Raw genomic sequence first — 21,605 nt, forward strand, 5'->3', positions numbered from 1 at the left:
TCTTTGATGCTCTGCGCTGAACTTAGTTCGCTTCGTGCCTTCTCTCACCGCGGCTCGTGTTTTATTTTACTTATTACCATGTCGCTGTGCTTCTCTTTCAGTCATTGTTAAAAAAAAAAGTTCAATTTTTTTTTTGTCGAGTGACTGGCGGGGCCTGTTGCACACCTTCAGCCTGTGGGCTTCGACTTTGCGACGGCTATCTTTACTTCTATGTCCTGGCTGATCACGGGCTTCAAGAAGTGTAGCCAGTGCCAGCGTGCGATCTCCCTTACTGACCCACACCACTGTGCCTCCGGTGTCTGGGGCCTGACTATTGCCCGGAGTCGTGCATTTGCTGTGCTACTCTTCAACCTTGAGCCCTCAAACGTTGTCGAGTTCAAGTGGAGAAGATTTTCGGTATTGTCACGATCCTAGCCCTAAAGCTGGACTCGTGCCTGGCCGTGATAGGACTAAGGTCACCCCTAACATACAGAGCACTAATGAAAGAGATAGGGTAGTGAGCAGTAAGAAGGAAATTACTGACTGCCCCTTTAAGTCTAAAAAAATCCAGTGGCAGGGAGTGGAGGTTGTTAAGAGGAACAGCTTGGAACAGCCTCTGAGACACACCTCTCCCTCTGCCAGTCCCCAGCTGAGGGTAATAAGCAAGAGTGCAGCTAAACCTAAGAAGGCAGTGCAACCAACTCCGCCCCCTCTGAGAACAGGGTGTGGGAAGTTGTGCAATTTAGAGGCTGCCCTCAGAAGGAAAAGATCAGTCTTTCCTGGGCCAGCTACAGGAGAGGACTCACCTGATGGAGCACTGCAGCCCCAGGATATTGAAATGACTGAGGCTGATACTGACCTTGGAACCAGCCAGCAGCCAGTACTTGAACCCATGGACTGGACACAGACAGAAGGACTGCCTGAAGATTGCGGCATGGACTGGAGTTAAGTGGCAGGTCTGTGCAGTCTATATTATAGCAGGGATAAGCTAATGAGGGGTTGCTCAAGGCAAGCTGCCTTGAGAATATAATGAGGCTGATACTGCTGTGTTCATTTGGAACAGGGAAGGAAAAAAAAAAACGTTTGTTTTGTTCCAAGGGTTGAATGATTGAATACCTGAAGTTTTTGAACTAGGTTTTGAATGGGTTAAGATACCTGAGGGAAGTAAGGAACCTTGGGGAGAATCCACTTACCATTTGGGTGGGTTAGTGGAGCCATTCGTGGCATTCTGTTTTACAGAAAAGTTTAAAAAGGTGGATTCACTTACTCCCCTCCCCCCCACATCAGCTTAGCTAAGCTGATTGGGAACAAGCCAGCAGAACCACAGGCTTGCATGTAGCTCTATCAAGAGGGCTGGCTTTATTGCTGAAGACTTGGTGAAGCTTGAAGGCAGCAACATTTGTGGACATTTACTTAGACCAGCTAATAACAATGATTTTGGACTATGGGGATTGTTTACTTACCTGAATTAAGGTGGTAACTGAGCTCTTTTTATTTGAGCTCTGTTTTGCTTTGTTTTGTTGCTGGACTATCATTGTTACGTGTGGAGTCAGGTCCAGTTGTGCATAGACTCGCACATGCCACAATAAACGGCTTTATTCTTGAACCAAGATTTGATTTTTCTTTGATAACCATTATAGTTCCAGTGTTGCCAAGGCTGTTCCAGCAGGACTTCCTACTTGCAGGAAGCACGTGAGGGCCTCATTGAAGTGAGCAGAGTCCGGGATTACTGAGGACACAGGTACCGGCTCCGCTACAGTATGGAAACCCCTGCTACACCCTCACCCTCGCCCTCCGATTCGGTCAGGCCTGCTACGGGGTGTCCTCCTGCCTCCAAGACTTCGACCTCGATTCTCATCAGACCTTCCTCGTTTGGAATGTCCTTGACTTTCGAGTAAATCTGCCAAATCTTCTCCTGAGCTTCTCTCAGGTCAGATACATCAGCAGACAGTTCCAGCGGTGGTCCTCAAGCTACCCAAACATCATTCCTCCAAGTCGAAGCATTCTTCTTCTTCGTCCTCGGAGCCTTTATCCTTAGCAAGTAGTCCAGTTTCAGACTCGGATCCACAATTGCAGGCTACCATCCAGACCATTTTAGAGCAGGAATTTGTTCAGTTACTGACCAAATATAGTCTTGCCTCGACTGCTTCCTGCAGTCCAGCCTGGGCACTCGGCAGTCTCATAAGAGTCCTTGCCTGTGCCTCGAGCTGAAATATTCACATTCTATGCAAGGAGTCCAGTCTTTATGAGTGTCTGGTCTGGAATCTTCACACTCCATACAAGGAGCCGAGCCTTTTGGAGTGCTTCGAGATACCTCGATCCAGACCACAGAGTCTATAGGACTTCGATCTACAGCTTCCAGCCCTATATCCTCACATAAGGCATTGCCCATTTCGAGGCATAGGGCAAAGTCTCCTCGACCTCGCACGAGACCTGCTTCCAGGCAGCACTCTAATCGCCGGTCAAGGCACTCATTGAGAGAAGCCTTTCTCATCCAGGCCTTCCAGCTCTTTGAGGCCTCCAACTCCTCGATCCAGGACACCAATAGCAGAACCTGAGGGCTCTGCTTCTCCCAGTGCCTCATCCCAGTCTGCTTATTCGCTGGGCTATCAATAATCCAGGGAAGGCTTTGCCTTCGTTTTCCACTCGTGGTGCCTCGAGGTCATCGAGACCCTCTCGAGGCCATCCTCTTATAGATCAGTTGTTCTTTTCCTCCTTCCTCCGTCAAATGGCTGAGGACCTGGATCTTAAATTGGACTCTGGTTCTTAGTACTCTAAGGAGTATTTAGAGGAAATGAGTATGCCTCGGCCTCCTACAGAGTCTCTCAAACTTTCAAATGAAACCTGGATACTCCTTATGCCATCCCTGCTGTTCCAGGCAAGTTGGAATCGAGGTATAGTACTGTATATTGCAATGGCTTTGAGAATTCACATCTATCTCATCAGTCCCTTCTTGTGGAATCTTCCTTAAAGAGGAGTCATCCTTCCAGGGTCTATGCCTCCATGACTCCTGGCAGAGAGAGCAGGACCATGGACAAGTTTGACCGTCGTCTTTATCAAAAGTCGATGATGGCCTCTAGAATTTTAAATTATAATTTTATCTTTACTACTTATTTCAAGTATTTTATTGATATACTCCCTGGTTTTTCTAAAGACCTTGGTCAACACAGGCTTTTAGAGTTCCAGCAAGTCATTGCTACTTTAGCACAACTCAGGTTACACCTTCTTCAGTCATCTTATCATGCCTTTGTACTTTCCTTGAGGGTCACTGCTTTCTCAGTAGCGATGTGCCGCCTTGCCTGGCTTTGTACCATTGATATGGATCCCAGCATTCAGGATTGTCTGGCCAATATTCCTTGTGAAGGCAATGACCTCTTTGATGAATCGATAGAGGCCACCACCAAGAAATTGTCTGAGCATGAGAAATCTTTTGCTTCCATTGTCAGACCAAAGCCTAAGCCATCTCCTTCCAAGCCTTCTCGACCTCTTCCATCCTATCAGAGGCGTTCTCCGAGGGCAGCTCCTTAGTCTTAAGCACCTCCCAAGAAACCACAACAACAGCAGAAGCAACAGAAACCTCAGCCTTCTGCTGCACCCAAGGCTTCTCAGCTTTTTGACTGTCTCAAACAGAGCATAACTTCCATCGTTCTGCCTCTGTCCTCCTCTTCCCATCAGAGATCGTCTCCATCATTTTTACCATCGATGGGAGACCATTACATCTGACCTCTGGGTGCTGTCAATCAGGGAAGGATACTCTTCATTTCACTCAGATTCCACCGGAGCTTTCTCCAAGAGAGTATCCTTCCAATCAATCCCAGACCACCCTTCTTCAGGAAAGCTCAAGCTCTGCTTTATCTCCGTGCCATCGAGGAAGTTCCCTTGGAATAGCAGAGCAGGGAGTTTTACTCCTGTTATTTCCTAGTTCCGAAGAAGACGGGTGATCTACGGCCCATACTGGATCTCAGGGCTCTCAACAAATTTTTGGTCAAAGAAAAATTTTGCATGCTGTCCCTGGCATCTCTTTATCCCCTTCTAGATCAGAACGATTGGTTATGTTCTCTAGTTCTTAAAGAGGCTTTAACTCACATCCCCATTTATCTGGCCTCCCGTCAGTATCTCAGATTTTGGGTGGGAAATCTGCGTTTTCAGTACAGAGTGCTACCCTTCGGCCTGGCATCATCTCCAAGAGTGTTCACCAAGTGCCTAGTGGTGGTGGCAGCAGCTCTGTGGAACCATGGTCTTCAGGTGTTCCCCTACCTGGACGACTGGCTCATCAAAGATTCAACATCTCAGGGGGTTATTGTAGCAACCCAACAGACTACGTGGTTCCTACAATGCTTGGGATTAAAAATCGACTTTCCCAAATCCCACCTTCAGCCCTCTCAGAACCTACAATTCATCAGAGCTGTTCTGGACACTGTCCAACTCATAGCATTCCTTCCTCAGCAGCATCTGGATGCTGTTCTTCAGCTTTGCCGCAAAGTGTCTTCCCTTTTTTCACTCTCAGCGAGACACATGGCCTCTACCGTTCACGTGACTCCTTTTGCCAGACTTCACCTCAGTACAGCACCTCAGTGCCATCTCAGTGGGACGCAGGCTTGCGACCCCTCTCTCAACACTTTACAGTCACTCCTTCGTTGAGACAGTCTCTCCACTGGTGGATGCTCTCTTCCAATCTTTCCAGAGGTTTACTCTTTCAGACACCCTCTCATCAGAAGATTCTCATGACAGATTCCTCGACATACGCTTGGGGGGCTCTTCTCAATGGTCTCCGTACTCAAGGCCACTGGTCCAGCACGGATCGTCAGTGTCGCATCAATCTGTTGGAACTCAGAGCAATCTTCAATGCTCTCAAAGCTTTTCAGCATCTTTTTCACGACCAGGTAGTCCTTATTCGGACAGACAATCAAGTAGCCATGTACTAAGTCAACAAGCAGGGAGGAACAGGATCTCCCCCTCTTTGTAAGGAAGCTCAAAGGGTGTGGGACTGGGCAATCCATCACAACACCTTCCTGAAAGCAGTCTACATTCAAGGAGAGAAAAACTGTTTGTCAGACAAATTGAGTCGTCTTCTGCAACCTCATAAATGGACACTCAATTCCTCACCTCTTCATCACATTTTTTCTCAGTGGGGAACTCCTCAAATAGATCTCGTTGCGTCTTCCCACAACCACAAACTGCCTCAGTTCTGCTCCAGGATATACTCTCCTCATCGCCTCGAGGCAGATGCTTTCCTTCTGGAAAGGGCGAATCTCTTCCTCTATGCGTTCCCTCCATTCCCTCTCATTCTCAAGACTCTTGTCAAGCTCAAGAACGATCATGCCCTTTTTGAACAGCCAATAAATTTAAGGATGTGTGGGGACCTTTATTAAATTACAGTAATGAATAAGTTACACTTTTCCTAATCTTAATACACATGTGGATTTGGGGGGGGGGATTTCTTGTTTTTCCATTAAGAATATATAGATGATTGTCGTAAGATATTATTTTATGTGGTATATATTAGTTGTATATGAATTTGGGAGGGGGGTGGGGGTTAAATCTTCTTGGTGTATGATATTGAAAATTTTTCAAGTGATGTTGTATTATATTTGGTTGATATTTACTGTACACTTGATGTAAGTTTAAAAATGAATAAAGAAATTATATATAAAAAAAAAAGAACGATCATGTCACCATCATTCTAATAGCTCCTCGGTGGCCCAGGCAACCCTGGTTCTCCCTTCTACTTCAGCTCAGCAGCAGGGAGCCATACCTTCTACCAGTTTTTCCATCTCTGCTTACACAGAGTCAAGGATCTCTTCTTCATCCTAACCTGCAGTCTCTACACCTGACAGCTTGGTACCTCTCAACATAACTCCTCTTCAGTTTTCTCAACCTGTTTGGGACATTTTAGAGGCTTCCAGAAAGCCTGCCATTAGACAATGCTACCTACAAAATGGACTAGATTTTCTACGTGGTGCATCTCTCATGACAAGCAGTCTCGAGGTGCCTCCTTGTCTTCCGTCTTGGATTATCTTCTGCGCTTGTCTACCTCTGGCCTCAAGTGTACATCCATTCGAGTCCATCTTAGTGCAATTGCTACTTTCCTTCAGCCTATCGAAGGGAAACCCCTTTTTGCTCATCCTGTGGTTTCCAGATTTATGAAAGGACTTTTCAATGTCAAACCTCATCCAGTGGTTTGGGATCTCAATGTTGTTCATGCTCAATTGATGAAACCTCCTTTTGAACCAATGGATACGGCTCATCTGAAATATCTCACTTGGAAAGTGGTGTTTCTCATTGCCCTCGCATCTGCTCGAAGAGTCAGTGAGCTGCAAGCTTTAGTTGCTGATCCACCTTTCACAGTTTTCCATCATGACAATGTGGTCCTCCGTACTCATCCTAAATTCTTACATAAAGTGGTTTCAGAATTTCATCTCGATCAGTCCATTGTACTTCCAGTGTTTTTTCCAAGGCCTCATTCTCATCCTGGAGAATCTGCTCTTCACACCCTGGACTGTAAGCATGCTTTGGCCTTCTACTTAGAATGCACCAAAGCACACAGATCTGCTCCTCCACTTTTTGTCTCCTTCGATCTGAACAAGTTGGGACATCCAGTTTCTAAGCGAACCATCTCCAACTGGATGGCTGCTTGTATCTCTTTCTGCTATGCTCAGGCTGGACTGCATCTACAGAATCGAGTCACAGCCCACAGTCAGAGCCCTGGCGGCTTCTGTAGCTTTCCTCAGATCCACTCCTATTGAGGAAATTTGCAAAGCTGCTACCTGGTTCTGGGTTCATACTTTCACCTCTCATTATTGTCTGGATGCTTTCTCCAGACGGGATGGCCATTTCGGCCAGGCAGTGTTACAAAATTTATTCTCCTGAATTGCCAATACTCTCACCATCCCATTCTGGTTAGCTTGGAGGTCACCCACATGTGAGAATAGGCTGCCTGCTTGTCCTGGGATAAAGCACAGTTACTTACCGTAACAGGTGTTATCCAGGGACAGCAGGCAGCTATTCTCACAACCCATCCACCTCCCCTGGTTGGCTTCTCTGCTAGCTATCTGAACTGAGGAGACACGCCCTGTGCTGGGTGGGAAGGCACTTGCGCATGCACTGTGCGGCAGACTCAAAACTTCTGGATTTCTTCAAGGAAGTCTGCTTGTGAGGTTGTCCGCATCCGGGCTCCATGGATGATGTCACCAACCTGTGAGAATAGCTGCCTGCTGTCCCTGGATAACACCTGTTACCGTAAGTAACTGTGCTTTCTTTTCCCTCTTTCAAGAATAACCCACAGTACCACCTCCTTACAACCTAAGTCCTGTAATTTTGTTGCTTTGATAATCTTTAAACATATAAGTGGCACTCCTCCTCCCCTGTCCTTCCTTAATAAATTATAGCTCAGTATAACTATATCTTGGTCAGAGTTCTCTTTCAGTCATGTCTCTGTAACTGCCAACTTATCCAAGTCGGGGTCTGCAATTGCAGCCTTTAGATCCAAGACTTTTTCCAATGCTATAGGCATTAGAGTACAGAAGTGGAGAAAAGTTTGAGGCTTTTATGCTTAACCACTACTTTTTGTCTTTTCAGATACAGCATCTCAAACTTTGCAGCCGATAACATTAGAATTAAGAAGACGGAAAATATCCATTGGAACAGACGTCCACTCAAAACGATTGCGCCTTGAGAAACCCTTGAGTCAGTATTTTACTATGTTTGAAACGTGCTGTTTGTTGGCTTGTAACATGCTCTGGGAAACTATGGATAATAACTTCCCTTCACCTACTACTGAAAAGATGCATTCTAAATCAAAATTGAAATAGAAAATTGAAACATAAAATAAACTCAGGCTTTATTCAAATTGCCAGAATTAGGAATAATTGTGTGTGCGAGGAGGGGGGGATGAGTGGGTTTAAAGTTACCTGACATTCAGAGAGAATTCCTTTCATAATATTTATGTAGCTTGATAGTCATCTTTTGTGTAAGAGACAATCTAAACATGGGTCAGAAGGATCTTTCAATATAGCAGCAAGAGACTAAGGCCTGGATTCTATAAATGACATCCTGATTGTAGGCGGCCAACTGCTGCCTAACCAGTCAATCGGAACGCACATTTTCTAAAAAAAAACCCCTCCCGAGGCAGGCCACCTACATTGGAGGCACCTCCGGGAGCCTTGGGAGCTGCATAAGCCCATCTACGCTCACCTAAGGTTAGGCGTGGTTTGACCCGGAAGTAGCCTTAGGCAGCAGTAAACGTCTCCCTAGGTCAACAGGAGACGCGTACAATGTAGGCCAGCAAAATTCAAGCAAGCATGTGCATTAGGGTCGCCTACCTATGTGCACCAAACCACGCCTCCCTAGCTTTATTTGTTTACACAAGAAAAATTATGGTCTTGATACTTTTTGAACAGCCCTCGTATAGTGAGTGCTATCATGTTAAATTTTTAAATGTGTTGTTCATCTTTCATCAGACCAAGAAACCAAAATTGAAAGCCATGTTCCAAGTGAGAGAGAGTCAAATAACTGTGCAAGTGATAGTGAGAGAGAGCAGATAAAGCAGTCCTCGGAGCCGTCATGTGAGCGAAATCATGAAACTCTCTTGGTTCCTGTGTGTTCTGCTGAGACTGAAGTGGTCAAAGATGCTTCTCCCAGTGCAGTGGAGCCAGAAGAAGGTAGGGACATGAAAAGTGTTCTAGTAAGAATCGTAGCTATTTTTTAGTAGTGTTTAAGTTTTAAAATAAGTCTGTCTCTTCATATAGTGAGGATTTTACACGATAGGAGTTTTTCCTCATCCAGTCTGTAGTGCATCAAATGTCCATGCTATTCAAATGAAGAATTTTAGGTGAAAACTAATGTAACGATGAACAACTGAGTGTAATGGAGAAAAGCCAGGTTGTGCAACTTTTGCACAGAACAGTTAAGTGCATTAATGATTTGATTTATATGTTTTGTGAAGCGGGTTTCACAAATGCAACTTCAGCTTTCAAGGAGGGCAATGCCTAGCAGAAGTAGCTGAAACTTGGCACTATTGATCACAACAGTCTCTAAACTCTCATCTACAAGAGTAGTACACCATGGTAAAAATTTACCTCCAGTTTTGGAATGACTGCTAGGGATAGTAGGCCCATCTTTTCTACTACAAACACACAGCCTTACCTTCACTTTTGCATGTTTCTCTCAAGGTGTCTGTTAAATGGTATTACAACATATCTGTATCTTTCTCTAAATGGAAGTATCTTACCATGACCTGGGAAGAGATCCTCAAGGCTTCCCCTTGAGTATGAACTGTCTCTTGGTGGCACATCTTTCTGGGCCCTCTGCTGGGTTGGAGGCCGCCTCCTTCAACTGGCTAGTGTCCAGAAAACCCCATCTTATATAGGGTTGGTGTCATTGGTTCTAGATGGGCTAAAATGGATGATTTGCTAGCTTTGCATGTCTTAATTATTGAGATACAAATCATGGGCTTTTTGTCCTGTGGTACAGAAGTCTTGTTAGCTTAAACATATGCAACAAATCACATTAATAGGCCCATTAAAGAGGAGTTTACACAGACTCATCCTCTGACCCCCCACATGGTGGGCATATTGAGCCAGGTTGCAGTGCCATTAAGCCACTGGTACATCACAGTTCTTGTATGATGTAAAGTAAGCTTTCAAGCTCCACGTCACAATGTGTTGATACACCAACTTGTATCAATAATGCTAATAGCTCAATAAAAAATAAAATAAGTTCAGGCCTGGTTCCTTTTGCTTGAAACCCATTAAGATTTCCCAAAACTAACAATAAGAGAGGCAATCAGAGTAGGAGAGAAGTTTCTGGCTGGGTCTTGCAGGTGTGGAGCTCTAAATGGAACTTAGTCCATCCCTCCTTCTGAAGTATGGGGAACCTTCTTGTCTCGGAAGAAAATGGTGTTACAGATCTCTTTGTTTCCACATCTATCCTGAGGACAGTCCTTTCTGCTGCTTTTGGGGTCAATTCCTTTTGTTTTTTGCTTTTAGTCTTCAGAGCAGGAGTGAGCAAAATCAATCCAAGGGCCACAACAAAGTCAGGTTTTCAGGATGTCCCCAATGAACATGCATGAGATCCATTTGCATACAACTGAGGCAGTGCATAGAGATAGATCGCATACATATTCATTAGGGACATCCTGAAAACTCATCTGGGCTGTGACCTTCAAGTACAATGTTGTCCATCCCTACTTCAGAGAGAAAATAATACCTTGGTTGCAGATCCACATTCGCATCTCCCAGTTTGCATACTTAAGGTTATTTCCATTAGTAGAGGGTCAAGGCTACTGTCCCTCTAAGGAAGCTAGAAGAAGCCTAAGCAAGTGGTTTTCATAGTTGTTTCTGGCAAGGAATGGATCTGGAATCTCTCTTTTTTGTTTGTTTGTTTGGCACATCTGGAATCTGTCTTTTTTGTTTATTTTGCAGCACAGAGATAAGCCTTTTAGGCTGGGTGGAGAGTTGTGGTTTAGGACAGCTGAAGTGGAGATAGTACTCATGTTGGGGAATTAAAGTGCAGATATGGAGAAGACTAAGCACTCGATGCTAAAGTCCTCTTTCTTCTCCATCTGGGTGGAGATTTGGTACTTTCTGCTTGTCTGGACTAGTCTGGCATGGCCCCAGATGAATTTGAAACCCATCCAGTGAAAGCATAGTGATCAAATTGAGACACAGTAATATGGTGTTGCCTCTTGTGAAGGCAGTAGGTGTGCTTGGGGTAGAATATTGTCTTTTAATTCTAGGTTGGTGGCTATTGACACCTGCCCACCCTCTTCACTCTACCCACAGGCCCTGCTCTGCACCTTGAGTTCTCAAGCAAGGTCCTCGGCATCACCATCGACTCCTCCCTTTCCCTCAACGATCACCTGAATTCCTTGGCAAAATCTTGTTACTTCAGCCTCCACATGCTGAGGAAAGTTAGATCCTACTTTCACCAAAAACATTTCCCCGTCCTTGTACAATCCATCAGCCTATCCAAACTCGATTATTATAATGCCATCTATTTGTGCCTAACTAAAAAAAGTCTCCGCAGACTCCAGCCTATCCAGAATACTGCGGCCAAGCTGATTTTTGCTAAACGCAAATCTGATCACGTCTCCCCACTATTTACCAATCTTCACTGGCTCCCAGTACTTTCCAGAATTCATTTCAAATGTTCCTGCCTAGCTTTCAAGATCATTCACGGCATCCTTCCGACCCTAATCCATCTATCCTTCCTCGCCCAGACGCCTGCCACCACCAGATCAGCCCACAGACATAAACTATCCTTCCCCTCTCTACACGGCATCCTCCATGCAGGTAAACTGGGAAAATACCTCCTCTCCAAAATCACGGGCCTTTGGAACGATCTCACTGTCCCGCTGCGGAACCTGGGTTCCTTCCAACTATTCCGAAAACAACTGAAAACCTATATAACTTTCTCTCCTTCTGTCTACATCCCCTCTTTTTATATGCTTTTGTAAACCCTTCTCCCCTCTCTTCTTATTTTTTAAGCTTTGTAAACCGTGTCGAGCTCCACTTCTGTGGAGATGATGCGGTATATAAACTTAAGGCTTAGTTTAGTTTAGTTTAGACATAAGCAGCAGCAGACTTTTCTCAAGGAAATAAATCAGTTTTGGGCCTTTTTTTTCTATGTCCTGACAGGGGATATAACCCACGTTTTTGCTCTTTAATTCTCTCTGATCAGTTTAAGTAAGTGTAAATTTCACTGAACATTTCTCTATCACTACTTTGCCAAATCCCTACTACCTATCTTCCTTTCCTGTATTGAACCCGAATCTTCTTTAGCGTCCCTCCAGACCAGCACAGAAATGGATGGATTTACACTCCTCTGCCAGCAGGTGGAGACTGAGACTCTAACTTTTGGCTACAGTACAAGTGGGCTGTGCAATCCCTATTACACTCAGTCTTTTCTCAGTCTCCAGCAGGTGGAGTGGTAAGATTGTGCAGTCTATGCTGAGGTTTGTTTTTGGCCTGTTGGATCTAATTTGGGGAATCTTTCTTGTCCCTTTTGCTGTCTGGACATAGCTTGGAGATCCTACCGACCTTGGGATGCCACACTCAGAAGGGTTGTGTCCCTCCCCCCATTTCCCCCACCTCCCCAGTTTTCTGAATTTAGAGGAGCCTTAGCTGTACTCCTGGCCACTTATTCGGCACAGACTACAGTTTAGAGTACCTGTGGGGTCTCTTGATACAGCTGGTGAGCTGTGAGACGTAAAAAAAAAAAAAAAAAAAGACGCGAGATAAAAGGCCGCCATTATTGTACTTGGGTTTTTAGCACATTCATTGAGTGCTTCAAGAAAGCAGAACAAGTGTGTGTTATGTGGGCACCAAGCGGTGGATGTGGCTGGTGGGTGCACAGAATGTTCCGGCTGCCTCAAGGGAGACCCAGCTTCGGGTGGCTGCGTGTAATGGCCAATCATGGATCTCATGACCATGAGTATCAACGCCAAAGTGCCAAGGTTCTTCAGTCGACGCAGGGATTGCCAGGCTGAGGGGCTGGATGCACTGGTGCAGGCTTGGCCGACAGATGGCCTGCTGTATGTCTTTCCTCCCTGGCCTCTAGGAAAGTTCTTCAGATTGCCCAGCATGCTGGCCACGTTCTTGTGGCTCCGGACTGGCCCGGCACCCATGGTAAGCAGATCTGATTCATTTGCTAGTGGCAGATAACGTAAGAACTGCCATCTCCGGATCAGACCTTTGGTTCATCAGGTCTGGCGATCCGCACACACGGAGGCCCAGCCAGGTGTACACCTGGCATAATTTTAGTCACCCATATCCCTCTATGCCTCTCATAAGGAGATGTGCATCTAGTTTGCTTTTAAATCCTAGAACGGTGGATTCCGCAATAACCTCCTCAGGGAGAGCATTCCAAGTTTCCACCACTCGTGTGAAGCAGAACTTCCTGATATTTATCCTGGACTTGTCCCCCCTTAGCTTCAGTCCATGTCCTCTTCTCCGTGTCACATTGGACATTGTAAATAATTTTTTTTCCTGCTCTATTTTGTCGATTCCTTTCAGTATTTTGAAAGTCTCGATCATATCCCCTCGCAGTCTCCTTTTCTCAAGGGAGAACAATCCCAGTCTCTTAAGTCATTCCTCGTATTCCTCCATACCTTTTATTTCTCCATACCTTTTATTAGCTTCATTGCTCGTCTCTGCACCCTCTCCAACAGTTTTATATCCTTCTTTAGGTTGGGAGCAATGTTGGACACAGTATTCCAAGTGTAGTCTGACCATTGCCCTATAAAGCAGCATTATAACTTTCTCCGATCTACTCGTGATTCCTTTCTTTATCATGCCTAACATTCTATTTGCTTTCTTTGCCACTGCCGCACATTGTGCCGATAGTTTCAGGGTCCTATCTATCAGTAGAAACATAGAAACATAGAAAGATGACGGCAGAAAAGGGCCAAGGCCCATCAAGTCTGCCCACTCTATAGACCCTCCCCTTAATACTATACAATGTTTTACCCTGACCCACTTAGGGATCCCACATGGGCGTCCCATTCTTAAAATCTGGCACGCTGCTGGCCTCGATCACCTGTACTGGAAGCTTGTTCCATTGATCAATCACTCGCTCCGTGAAGAAATACTTTCTGGTGTCGCCGTGAAATTTTCCGCCCTTGAGTTTGAGCGGGTGCCCCCTTGTGGTTGAGGGGCCTCTGAGAAGGAAAATGTTATCTTCCACTTCTATATGTCCGGTGACGTATTTAAACGTCTCAATCATGTCTCCCCTCTCCCTGCGTTCCTCGAGAGTGTAGAGCTGCAAATTGTTTAGTCTTGCCTCGTACGAGAGACCTTTAAGCCCTGAGACCATTCTGGTGGCCATCCTTTGGACCGACTCGACCCTCTGCATGTCTTTGCGATAATGTGGCCTCCAGAATTGCACGCAGTATTCCAGATGAGGTCTCACCATGGTCCTGTATAATGGCATTATGACTGCAGGCTTTCTGCTGACGAAACTTCTACGGATGCAACCCAGCATCTGTCTTGCCCTTGAGGAAGCCTTCTCCACCTGATTGGCAGATTTCATGTCTGCACTAATGATTACTCCTAAATCTCGTTCTGCTGTAGTGCTGGTCAAGGTCTCCCCGTTCAAGGTATAAGTTCTGCATGGGTTTCTGCTACCCAGGTGCATGACCTTACACTTTCCAGCATTGAAGCCCAGCTGCCAGGTTGAGGACCAGCATTCCAATGTACGCAGGTCCTGCGCCATAATATCTTCTAGATTGTCCTCGCTTACCATATTACATAGTTTGGCGTCGTCGGCGAATAATGTTACTTTACCTTGAAGCCCTTGAGTCAGATCTCCTATGAATATGTTGAAGAGGAGTGGACCCAAGACCGAGCCCTGCGGCACCCCGCTGGTCACCTCCGATGTCTCAGAGAAAGTACCGTTAACCATCACCCTCTGAAGTCTGCCACTCAGCCAATCATTGACCCATGCCGTCAGAGTCTCTCCTAACCCCATCGATTTCATCTTGTTTAACAGTCTGCGGTGTGGGACGCTGTCAAAAGCTTTACTGAAGTCCAGGTACACTATGTCTAGTGAATCTCCTTCGTCCAGTCTTTTTGTTACCCAGTCAAAGAAGTTGATGAGGTTTGATTGGCAGGACCTACCCTTGGTGAATCCATGTTGATTGGGGTCCCGTAGATTCCCTTCGTCCAAGACCGTGTCCAATTGGCGTTTGATCAGTGTTTCCATGAGTTTGCATACTATCGATGTCAGACTCACCGGTCTGTAATTTGCAGCCTCTGTCCTGCAACCCTTTTTGTGTAGAGGAACGACGTTAGCTGTTTTCCAGTCCAAGGGGACTGTCCCTGTACTCAGTGAGAGATTGAAGAGCACGGTTAACGGTTCTGCCAGGACATCACCTAACTCCCTGAGCACTCTGGGGTGCAGATTGTCCGGTCCCATGGCTTTGTCCACCTTGAGTTTTGTTAGCTCAAGGTAAACCCCGCTGGGTGTGAATTTAAAATTCCGAAACGGATCTTTTGTGTTTGACTGTGGCTTCAATTGAGGGCCGGACCCTGGCGCCTCGCAGGTGAAGACCGAGCAGAAGTATTCGTTTAGTAGTTCGGCCTTTTCGGGATCCGATTCTGCGTAATTCCCGTCCGTTTTTTTCAGGCGTACTATCCCGTTTGTGTTTTTTTTCCTGTCACTGATATACCGGAAAAAGGATTTGTCCCCTTTCTTAATGTTGTTTGCTGGAGTTTCTTCCACTCGAAGTTTGGCCTCCCTGACTGCCGTTTTGACCTCTGTGGACTTGATCCTGTGTAGCAGTTGATCTTCGCTTTTCCCCGTGCGTTTGAAGGAAGCAAATGTGTTTTTCTTCTCCTTAACGAGACGTGAGATCTCTGCGGTGAACCACTGGGGTTTGTCTTTTCTTCGCCGTTTGTGTGATGATTTTATGTAACGGCCGGTTGCCTCGTGTATGACAGATTTCAGGGATGACCACATATCCTCCACATTCCCTGTCTCAGTTTGGACCTGGAGCGCCTGATGGACGAAGACTCCCATGCGTGCAAAGTCCGTTCCTCGGAAGTTGAGTACCTTTGTTTTAGTGTTTGATCTATGGAAACCTTTCCTCAGGTGGAACCATACCATGTTATGATCGCTGGAGGCTAGCTTATCTCCCACGAAGACTTCTGAGACGCTTTCCCCATTGGTGAGTACTAGGTCAAGGATCGTTTGGGCCCTAGTGGGCTCCATTACCATTTGATTGAGGCGTGCTCCTCTTATGGAGGCTAATAGCCTCTTGCTGCCGCTGGTTGTTGCTGAAGGTGTGCTCCAGTCTACGTCCGGCATATTGAAGTCTCCCATTAGTACAACGTCCCCCCGTAGAGCGATATTTTCTATGTCTTCGATTAGTTCCGTGTCTTTGTCTTCTGGTTGTCTTGGAGGTCTATATACCACACCAAGATACAGGCATTTTTCTCTCCCTCTGGCCAGGTTCACCCAGAGGGATTCCCCGGTGTACTTAACGTCCGTGATTCTGGTAGTTTTGATGCCTTCTTTAATGTATAGCGCTACCCCTCCGCCTAACCTGCCCTCTCTGTCTCGACGAAGTAAATTGTAACCCGGTATGGCCATATCCCACCCATGAGAGTCCGTGAACCAGGTCTCGGATATCGCAACCACATCTAGGTCGGCATTCACTATCTCGGTCTCCAATTGCAGAATTTTATTGCCTAAACTGTGTGCATTGACATACATGGCCCTCCATCCCTTGTGTTTGCTAGGGCTGTCATGCGTATTATGGGTGCTTACCTTGGATTCAGAAGGGTGGTTGTGTCTCGCCTCCCCCGGATGATTCCTTACTGCTCTGGAATGTGAGTGGATACCCTCCCCCAACTTACCTAGTTTAAAGCCCTGCGAAGTAGGCGGGCTAGACGGTGTCCAAGTACGTTTTTACCTCTTCTGGTCAGGTGAAGTCCGTCCGGTCCCTGCAGTCCCTGGAGTGTCTTTCCATGGTCCAGGAATCCAAAGTTCATCTCTATGCACCAGTTGCGAAGCCACTCGTTGGTACGTTGGATGCGTTCTTCCCTGGCTCTTCCTCTGTCTCTAACTGGGAGGATGGATGAGAAGACCACCTGTGCACCTGTTTGCTTCAGCTTCCTACCCAGGGCTCTGAAGTCATCGGGTATGTTCTCTGAGGTGTTCCTTGCAGTGTCGTTTGTACCTACATGGATAAGAAGCATAGGGAAATGGTCATTAGGTTTTAGTAGTTTATCGAGACAGGTGGTGACGTCACGAATCCTGGCTCCAGGGAGACAGCAGACCTCCCTTGACAGCACCCAGGTCCTTTTCTTGTTCGCTCTTACCCAGAGTTTTGCCCAATCTTCTGACTTGGGGACATTTTCCAATGTTCGATCCAGGTCTCTTTTGTCTTCCAAGGCTATCATTGTGCACTGGATCAAAGAGGCTATCGCTTCGGCATACCTTCTCCAGAAGAAGCCTGTTCTGGAATTTCTCAAAGCTCATTCCACTCGGGGTCAAGCAGCTTCTTGGGCTGAATCTTCTCTGGTACCTCTGTAAAGCTGCGGTTTGGTCTTCTCTTCATTCCTTTGTTCGGCACTACCATATGGATGTTCGAGCATGTCGGGACGCACAGGCGCATTTGAGCCCGTCTGGTCACTATGTTTGGTGAGTGTGTCCTTGTGGCGGCCCTTTGGGAGTCCCACCCATCATGGGTACTGCTTTGGTACATCCCATCCATTTCTGTGTCAGTATGGAGGGATGCTAAAGAAGGAGAAATTAGTTCCTTACCTGCTAATTTTCTTTTTTAGTCCCTCCACACCGGCACAGACCCCGCTCTGTCGTTTTGTTCAGTATTTGTTTTGTGAAGAATATGGGTTTTTCTGCGGGAGTTGGTTGTTTTGGATTGTTGGAGAGTTTAACAGAGCAGTGACATTTGGTTTAGCTGGCGAACTGTGGGATGTTTCTAAAAGGTTCTTGTTCTAATCAGGATCCAACAATGATTTTTCCTTTGTCTTCTCCATGTGTGTGTGGAGTTGGGATGTTACTGTTTCAGCCTAGTTGTTTTCTGTTTGGCTATTCATTAAGACTGATTGTAATAGGGACTGCACAGCCCACTTGTATTAAAGCCAGAAGTTAGTATCTCAGTCGCCACCTGCTGGTAGAGGAGCGTAAACCCATCCATTTCTGTGCCGGTCTGGAGGGACTAAAAAAAAGAAAATTAGCAGGTAAGGACTTAATTTCTCCTTTTTGTCCTTCCCTACCAAACTCAGATCTGTTCCTCTTGCCAAAAACTGTAACTCGTCTCAAATTCTCTCATTTGCCTCTTTCTGTTCTTCCCCTCCGTTTTTTGAGACCTATCTCTACTTAATCCTCTCTTTGGGTTAAGCTCATGTTTTTTTCATTGAAGGCAAGTTAAATTCATGCCCCAGGAGGGCTAACAGTTTGTTTGAACTCAGGGCAACAGAGGATGAAGTGATGTGCCCAACCCTGATTCTCCTGATATTCAGACTGCTGCTGAACCACTAGGCAAATCCTTTGTTACTTCAGACAAGTTTTCTGAGGTCTCGTGCCCATCTGAACTTTCACTTCTGGACCCCTTATTTTATAATGACTTGTGATGGAGCAAAGATCATAAGAAGTGTGCCCATGTGGGTACACTCTTGGCTGATAGAGGCAGCATAATATCTGTTTTTTATGTATTTCTTGTAAATCATGATAGATAAATTTCTTTAAAGATCAAAGCATGCTTTCCAATGTATTCACAGAAAAGAGAATAGGGGCATAGATTAAACAGATTTTGATGGTCTTTCCCTTGTTCAGAAATTTGTTTCCAGCAAAGACTCAGTAGATAGGTAAGTATATATGTATTATTGTTGGGTAATACCATAAATGTCCATATTTTTTTAAGAAGTTCAGCAAAGCCCTGTGAAGCCAATGCTGCCAAGTTCACTGGAGGAAGCCCAGCAGTCACCTCTTCTCCCTGAGACCAGAGAACTCGCCAAAAATGACCCTTCTCAGGAAGAGAGTGTAGAGAACAAGACCCCAGCACAGCTGCAAGAGGTTCCTGCTGTCACAGGTTAGCATTTACATAATGCAAACTGAATAATTCAGTTATGTCTTTAAACAAAGATGTGGGGTAAACATGCAGAGCGTGGTTTGTGGACCTTTTTCCAGCCACTGTATGTGTGTATTTCTTCTGTTCTTCTGTATGTTTTCTCTTGTATGTGTTGGCTTCCTTTGTGTCTGTGATAGGGCAAGGAGACGAAGAGGAGAGCAGTTTGAAAAGTATAATTCCTTAATCATGTTAAAATGAGCCAGTCTTTGTGTTTGGATAGAATATTGGAAATATATACAAGACTATTTGAATAAATGAATTGAATTTTTGTATTATGCTATATCTGTGATTGTTTTGTGAGTCTGCATTCTATTGAAATGCATTCTCTTATGATTGCTATCTTGAAAACATTTTTAGAGTAAAGATGGTATTGAACTTACATCTGTTTTTCTAATGCAATGTGTTTGACCAGCTTTGCTAACTGCAGCTGTTGACTTTAATAGTAGAGGCTTGAAATCTTAGTACATATAAGTCCTGCTGTTTTTATCCTTGCAGTAACAAATGCATTGAAGAAGTTGAATGAACTTAAACCAGAAGAACCAGCTGACCTAGACCAAAACAAGTTTAAGTGCAAATATATGGATTGTTCAAAATTCTTTCGCAAAGCTAAGCTCCTGTTCTACCATATGAAATACTTCCATGGATTGGAGAAAACAGCAGAGCAAGAACAGAAGCCAGTACCAAGAAACATCCAAACAAGAGGTTCTTCAACTTCTGAAAAGACCAATCGGGAAAGTCCAAAGAGGAGACGGACCACTTCTGAGTCCTTGTGTAAGTATGAGAGAGATCATTGGAGATATGGGGTATAATTTCATTACGACAAAAATAGCTTTTGTTTTATGCCTATATTAAAAAGAGTCATTAAAACTTCACAAGACAGGAACAATGAAACTGTGCAAAAAAAAAAAAAAAATTCAGTATTTTGATTGCAATTAACATAATGAATATTGACGAAGTATAAAATAAATGATCCCAAAACAGCTTGGGCCACTTGCAGTATAACTCATTTCATTGCTTCAAAAGCCCTTTGTTGTAGTTATTGGTCACTAGTGGGCAAAGTACCTGCTTGTAACATTTTAATCAGTCCACCACATCTTTTCACCTTTTAAATATTTTTGTTATGCAATTAAGACAAAATTGAATTTGTCAGCACACTGCTGCACTTCAAAGTCATACCTACTCTACCTTCATTCCACCAACTTGAATTCTGAAATCAGAGTTGGTTTAAAAGTTCATCAAGAGATCTGTATTTCTTGTACAATCCCACTTTATTCCAGGACCAGTGGGTTATTTTCCCTGTACCCACCAGGACTTTGTAGGAAGCCTCAAAATTTCAGAGACTTAAACCCCTCCCCCTCATCACTGTGCCATTGCATCAGTCATTCTTCTTACAAGCCAGGCTGTAGGAGCTGATCTTTTCTACTTGTGTTTAATTTCATGTATTCTTCAGCATCTCTCCAGACCAGCACAGCTCACTGATGGGTAATAGCTCACTATGACCAGCAGTTGGAGACTGAGACATAAACTTTTGGCTGTAGTACAAGGGGGCTGTGCAGTCCCTAATACACTCTAGTCTGCTGTCAGTCTCCAGCAGGTGGTGGTAAGCTGTTGCAGTCTTCCCTGGTTTAGTGTAGGGCTGTTGGAATTTGTTTAGTGGCCTTCTTGTCCCTATCTGGTGCCGGACTGAGCTTGGAGGGGACCCTTTCAGGGGTCTGTCCAACCTCGGGGGTGTCACACTTGATGGGTCGAGTCCCTTCCCCCATTTCAACCACCTCCTCAAAATTTTTCTAGAGGTGCCTCAGCTGTAACCTTGCCACTGATACCAGCAAGGCATATAGCTTAGAGAGCCAATGGAGGTTCCCTGCGTGGACATCCTTGACTGTGGGAGATTGCAGACCTTTGGAGAAAATCTGCTTCTAGGGGGTTCCCTGCTTATCAGTAAGCCCCCTGGACAGCCTGCACATCAGAATGTGGCTCAGGGACAGTTCCCTTGGGAGCTAACTCACCCCAGGTTCATCCGCTAGTAGATAGAGCGCAAGCTGAGCGGTTCCAAGTAGGCATGCCTGAGATCGGAGCCAGACTGTGTTCCTCTGCCAGGCATCTGCACAACATGTCGGAGGGTGGCGGAGGTCTCCAGCTGTGGTGGTCAGGCTGATGGGACATTCAGAAGATCTGAAATCCAGATTTCCAGTTCACTGAGGCAAAGGATCTCCCTGTAAGATGTTGCAGTGTCTCTCATTCAGCACATGTCACAGTGAGTACAGGCTGACAGCCTGAATCAGCGATTTGGGGGGTCTTAAAAAGGGGGTTTTGGGTGGCTTCCTGGCATGCCCTACCCCTCCCCATATCTAAAATCCCCAAATCGCCTTTTTTTGAGGTTTTCTGTGATTTTTTTTTTTTTCTGGGCTATTTTTCTTCAAAATTGGCATCTGTGGCAACCATCTTGGATTTTTCCCGATTTAGATTGCAACATATTTTTCATATTTCCAAGTTTTGTTTTTGCAAGAAAACTTCATAGATGGCCTCCCCTGGACAGATGGGATGGGTTCATGCCTCATTTGCGGTGGATGGCTGTCGGAAGTGCAGCCGTGTTCCATGTGCGCTGCGGCCTGTGAGGGGTGCGAGGCTTGCCCAGATTCAGTACCTTCGATCTCCAAGGAGGGTCTTCTTGTGCCTTCTGCCCCGATTTCTGCAAAAATGGTGTTGGAGGACTCTGGGGAGTGCTGGCGATGTTTAGTCGAAATGCAAGCGTGCCTCTGGCGAGACATCTCACAAATCCCCCAAACAGTCCAAAACTGGTGTGCAGGGGTTGGCTTCCACCATGGAGGATGGGTTTTCCCTAGAATTTGTGAATATGCTTTATCAGGCTTACTTAGTTAAAAAGTCTATGCCTGTTTCCCTTTTGCCAGCTCCAGTGTTAGTTACAGGGACCCCTGCTCCTCAGAACCAGGGTATTTTCTCCTGCATTTATTTGGGGGTGCCAGCAGGTAAGTTGGATGTGCCCGTGGTTGCACCAGGCACCCTTTCCATACCT

At 45.5% G+C, this 21,605-nt stretch overlaps 1 protein-coding gene across 1 annotated transcript in view; it reads left to right on the forward strand.

Moving 5' to 3' along the window:
- The window catches only part of PHF20 (PHD finger protein 20), a 177,819-nt gene that overhangs the window by 40,238 nt on the left and 115,976 nt on the right, over positions 1–21,605 (forward strand). The window contains exons 7-11 of the mRNA XM_033962633.1: positions 7,558–7,665; positions 8,439–8,639; positions 18,365–18,532; positions 19,067–19,342; positions 21,481–21,558. Coding sequence (XP_033818524.1) covers positions 7,558–7,665; positions 8,439–8,639; positions 18,365–18,532; positions 19,067–19,342; positions 21,481–21,558 — 831 coding nt within the window. The remainder of the gene's footprint in view (positions 1–7,557; positions 7,666–8,438; positions 8,640–18,364; positions 18,533–19,066; positions 19,343–21,480; positions 21,559–21,605) is intronic.

Source organism: Geotrypetes seraphini, chromosome 11 (assembly GCF_902459505.1).
Source record: "Geotrypetes seraphini chromosome 11, aGeoSer1.1, whole genome shotgun sequence".
NCBI lineage: Eukaryota > Metazoa > Chordata > Amphibia > Gymnophiona > Dermophiidae > Geotrypetes > Geotrypetes seraphini.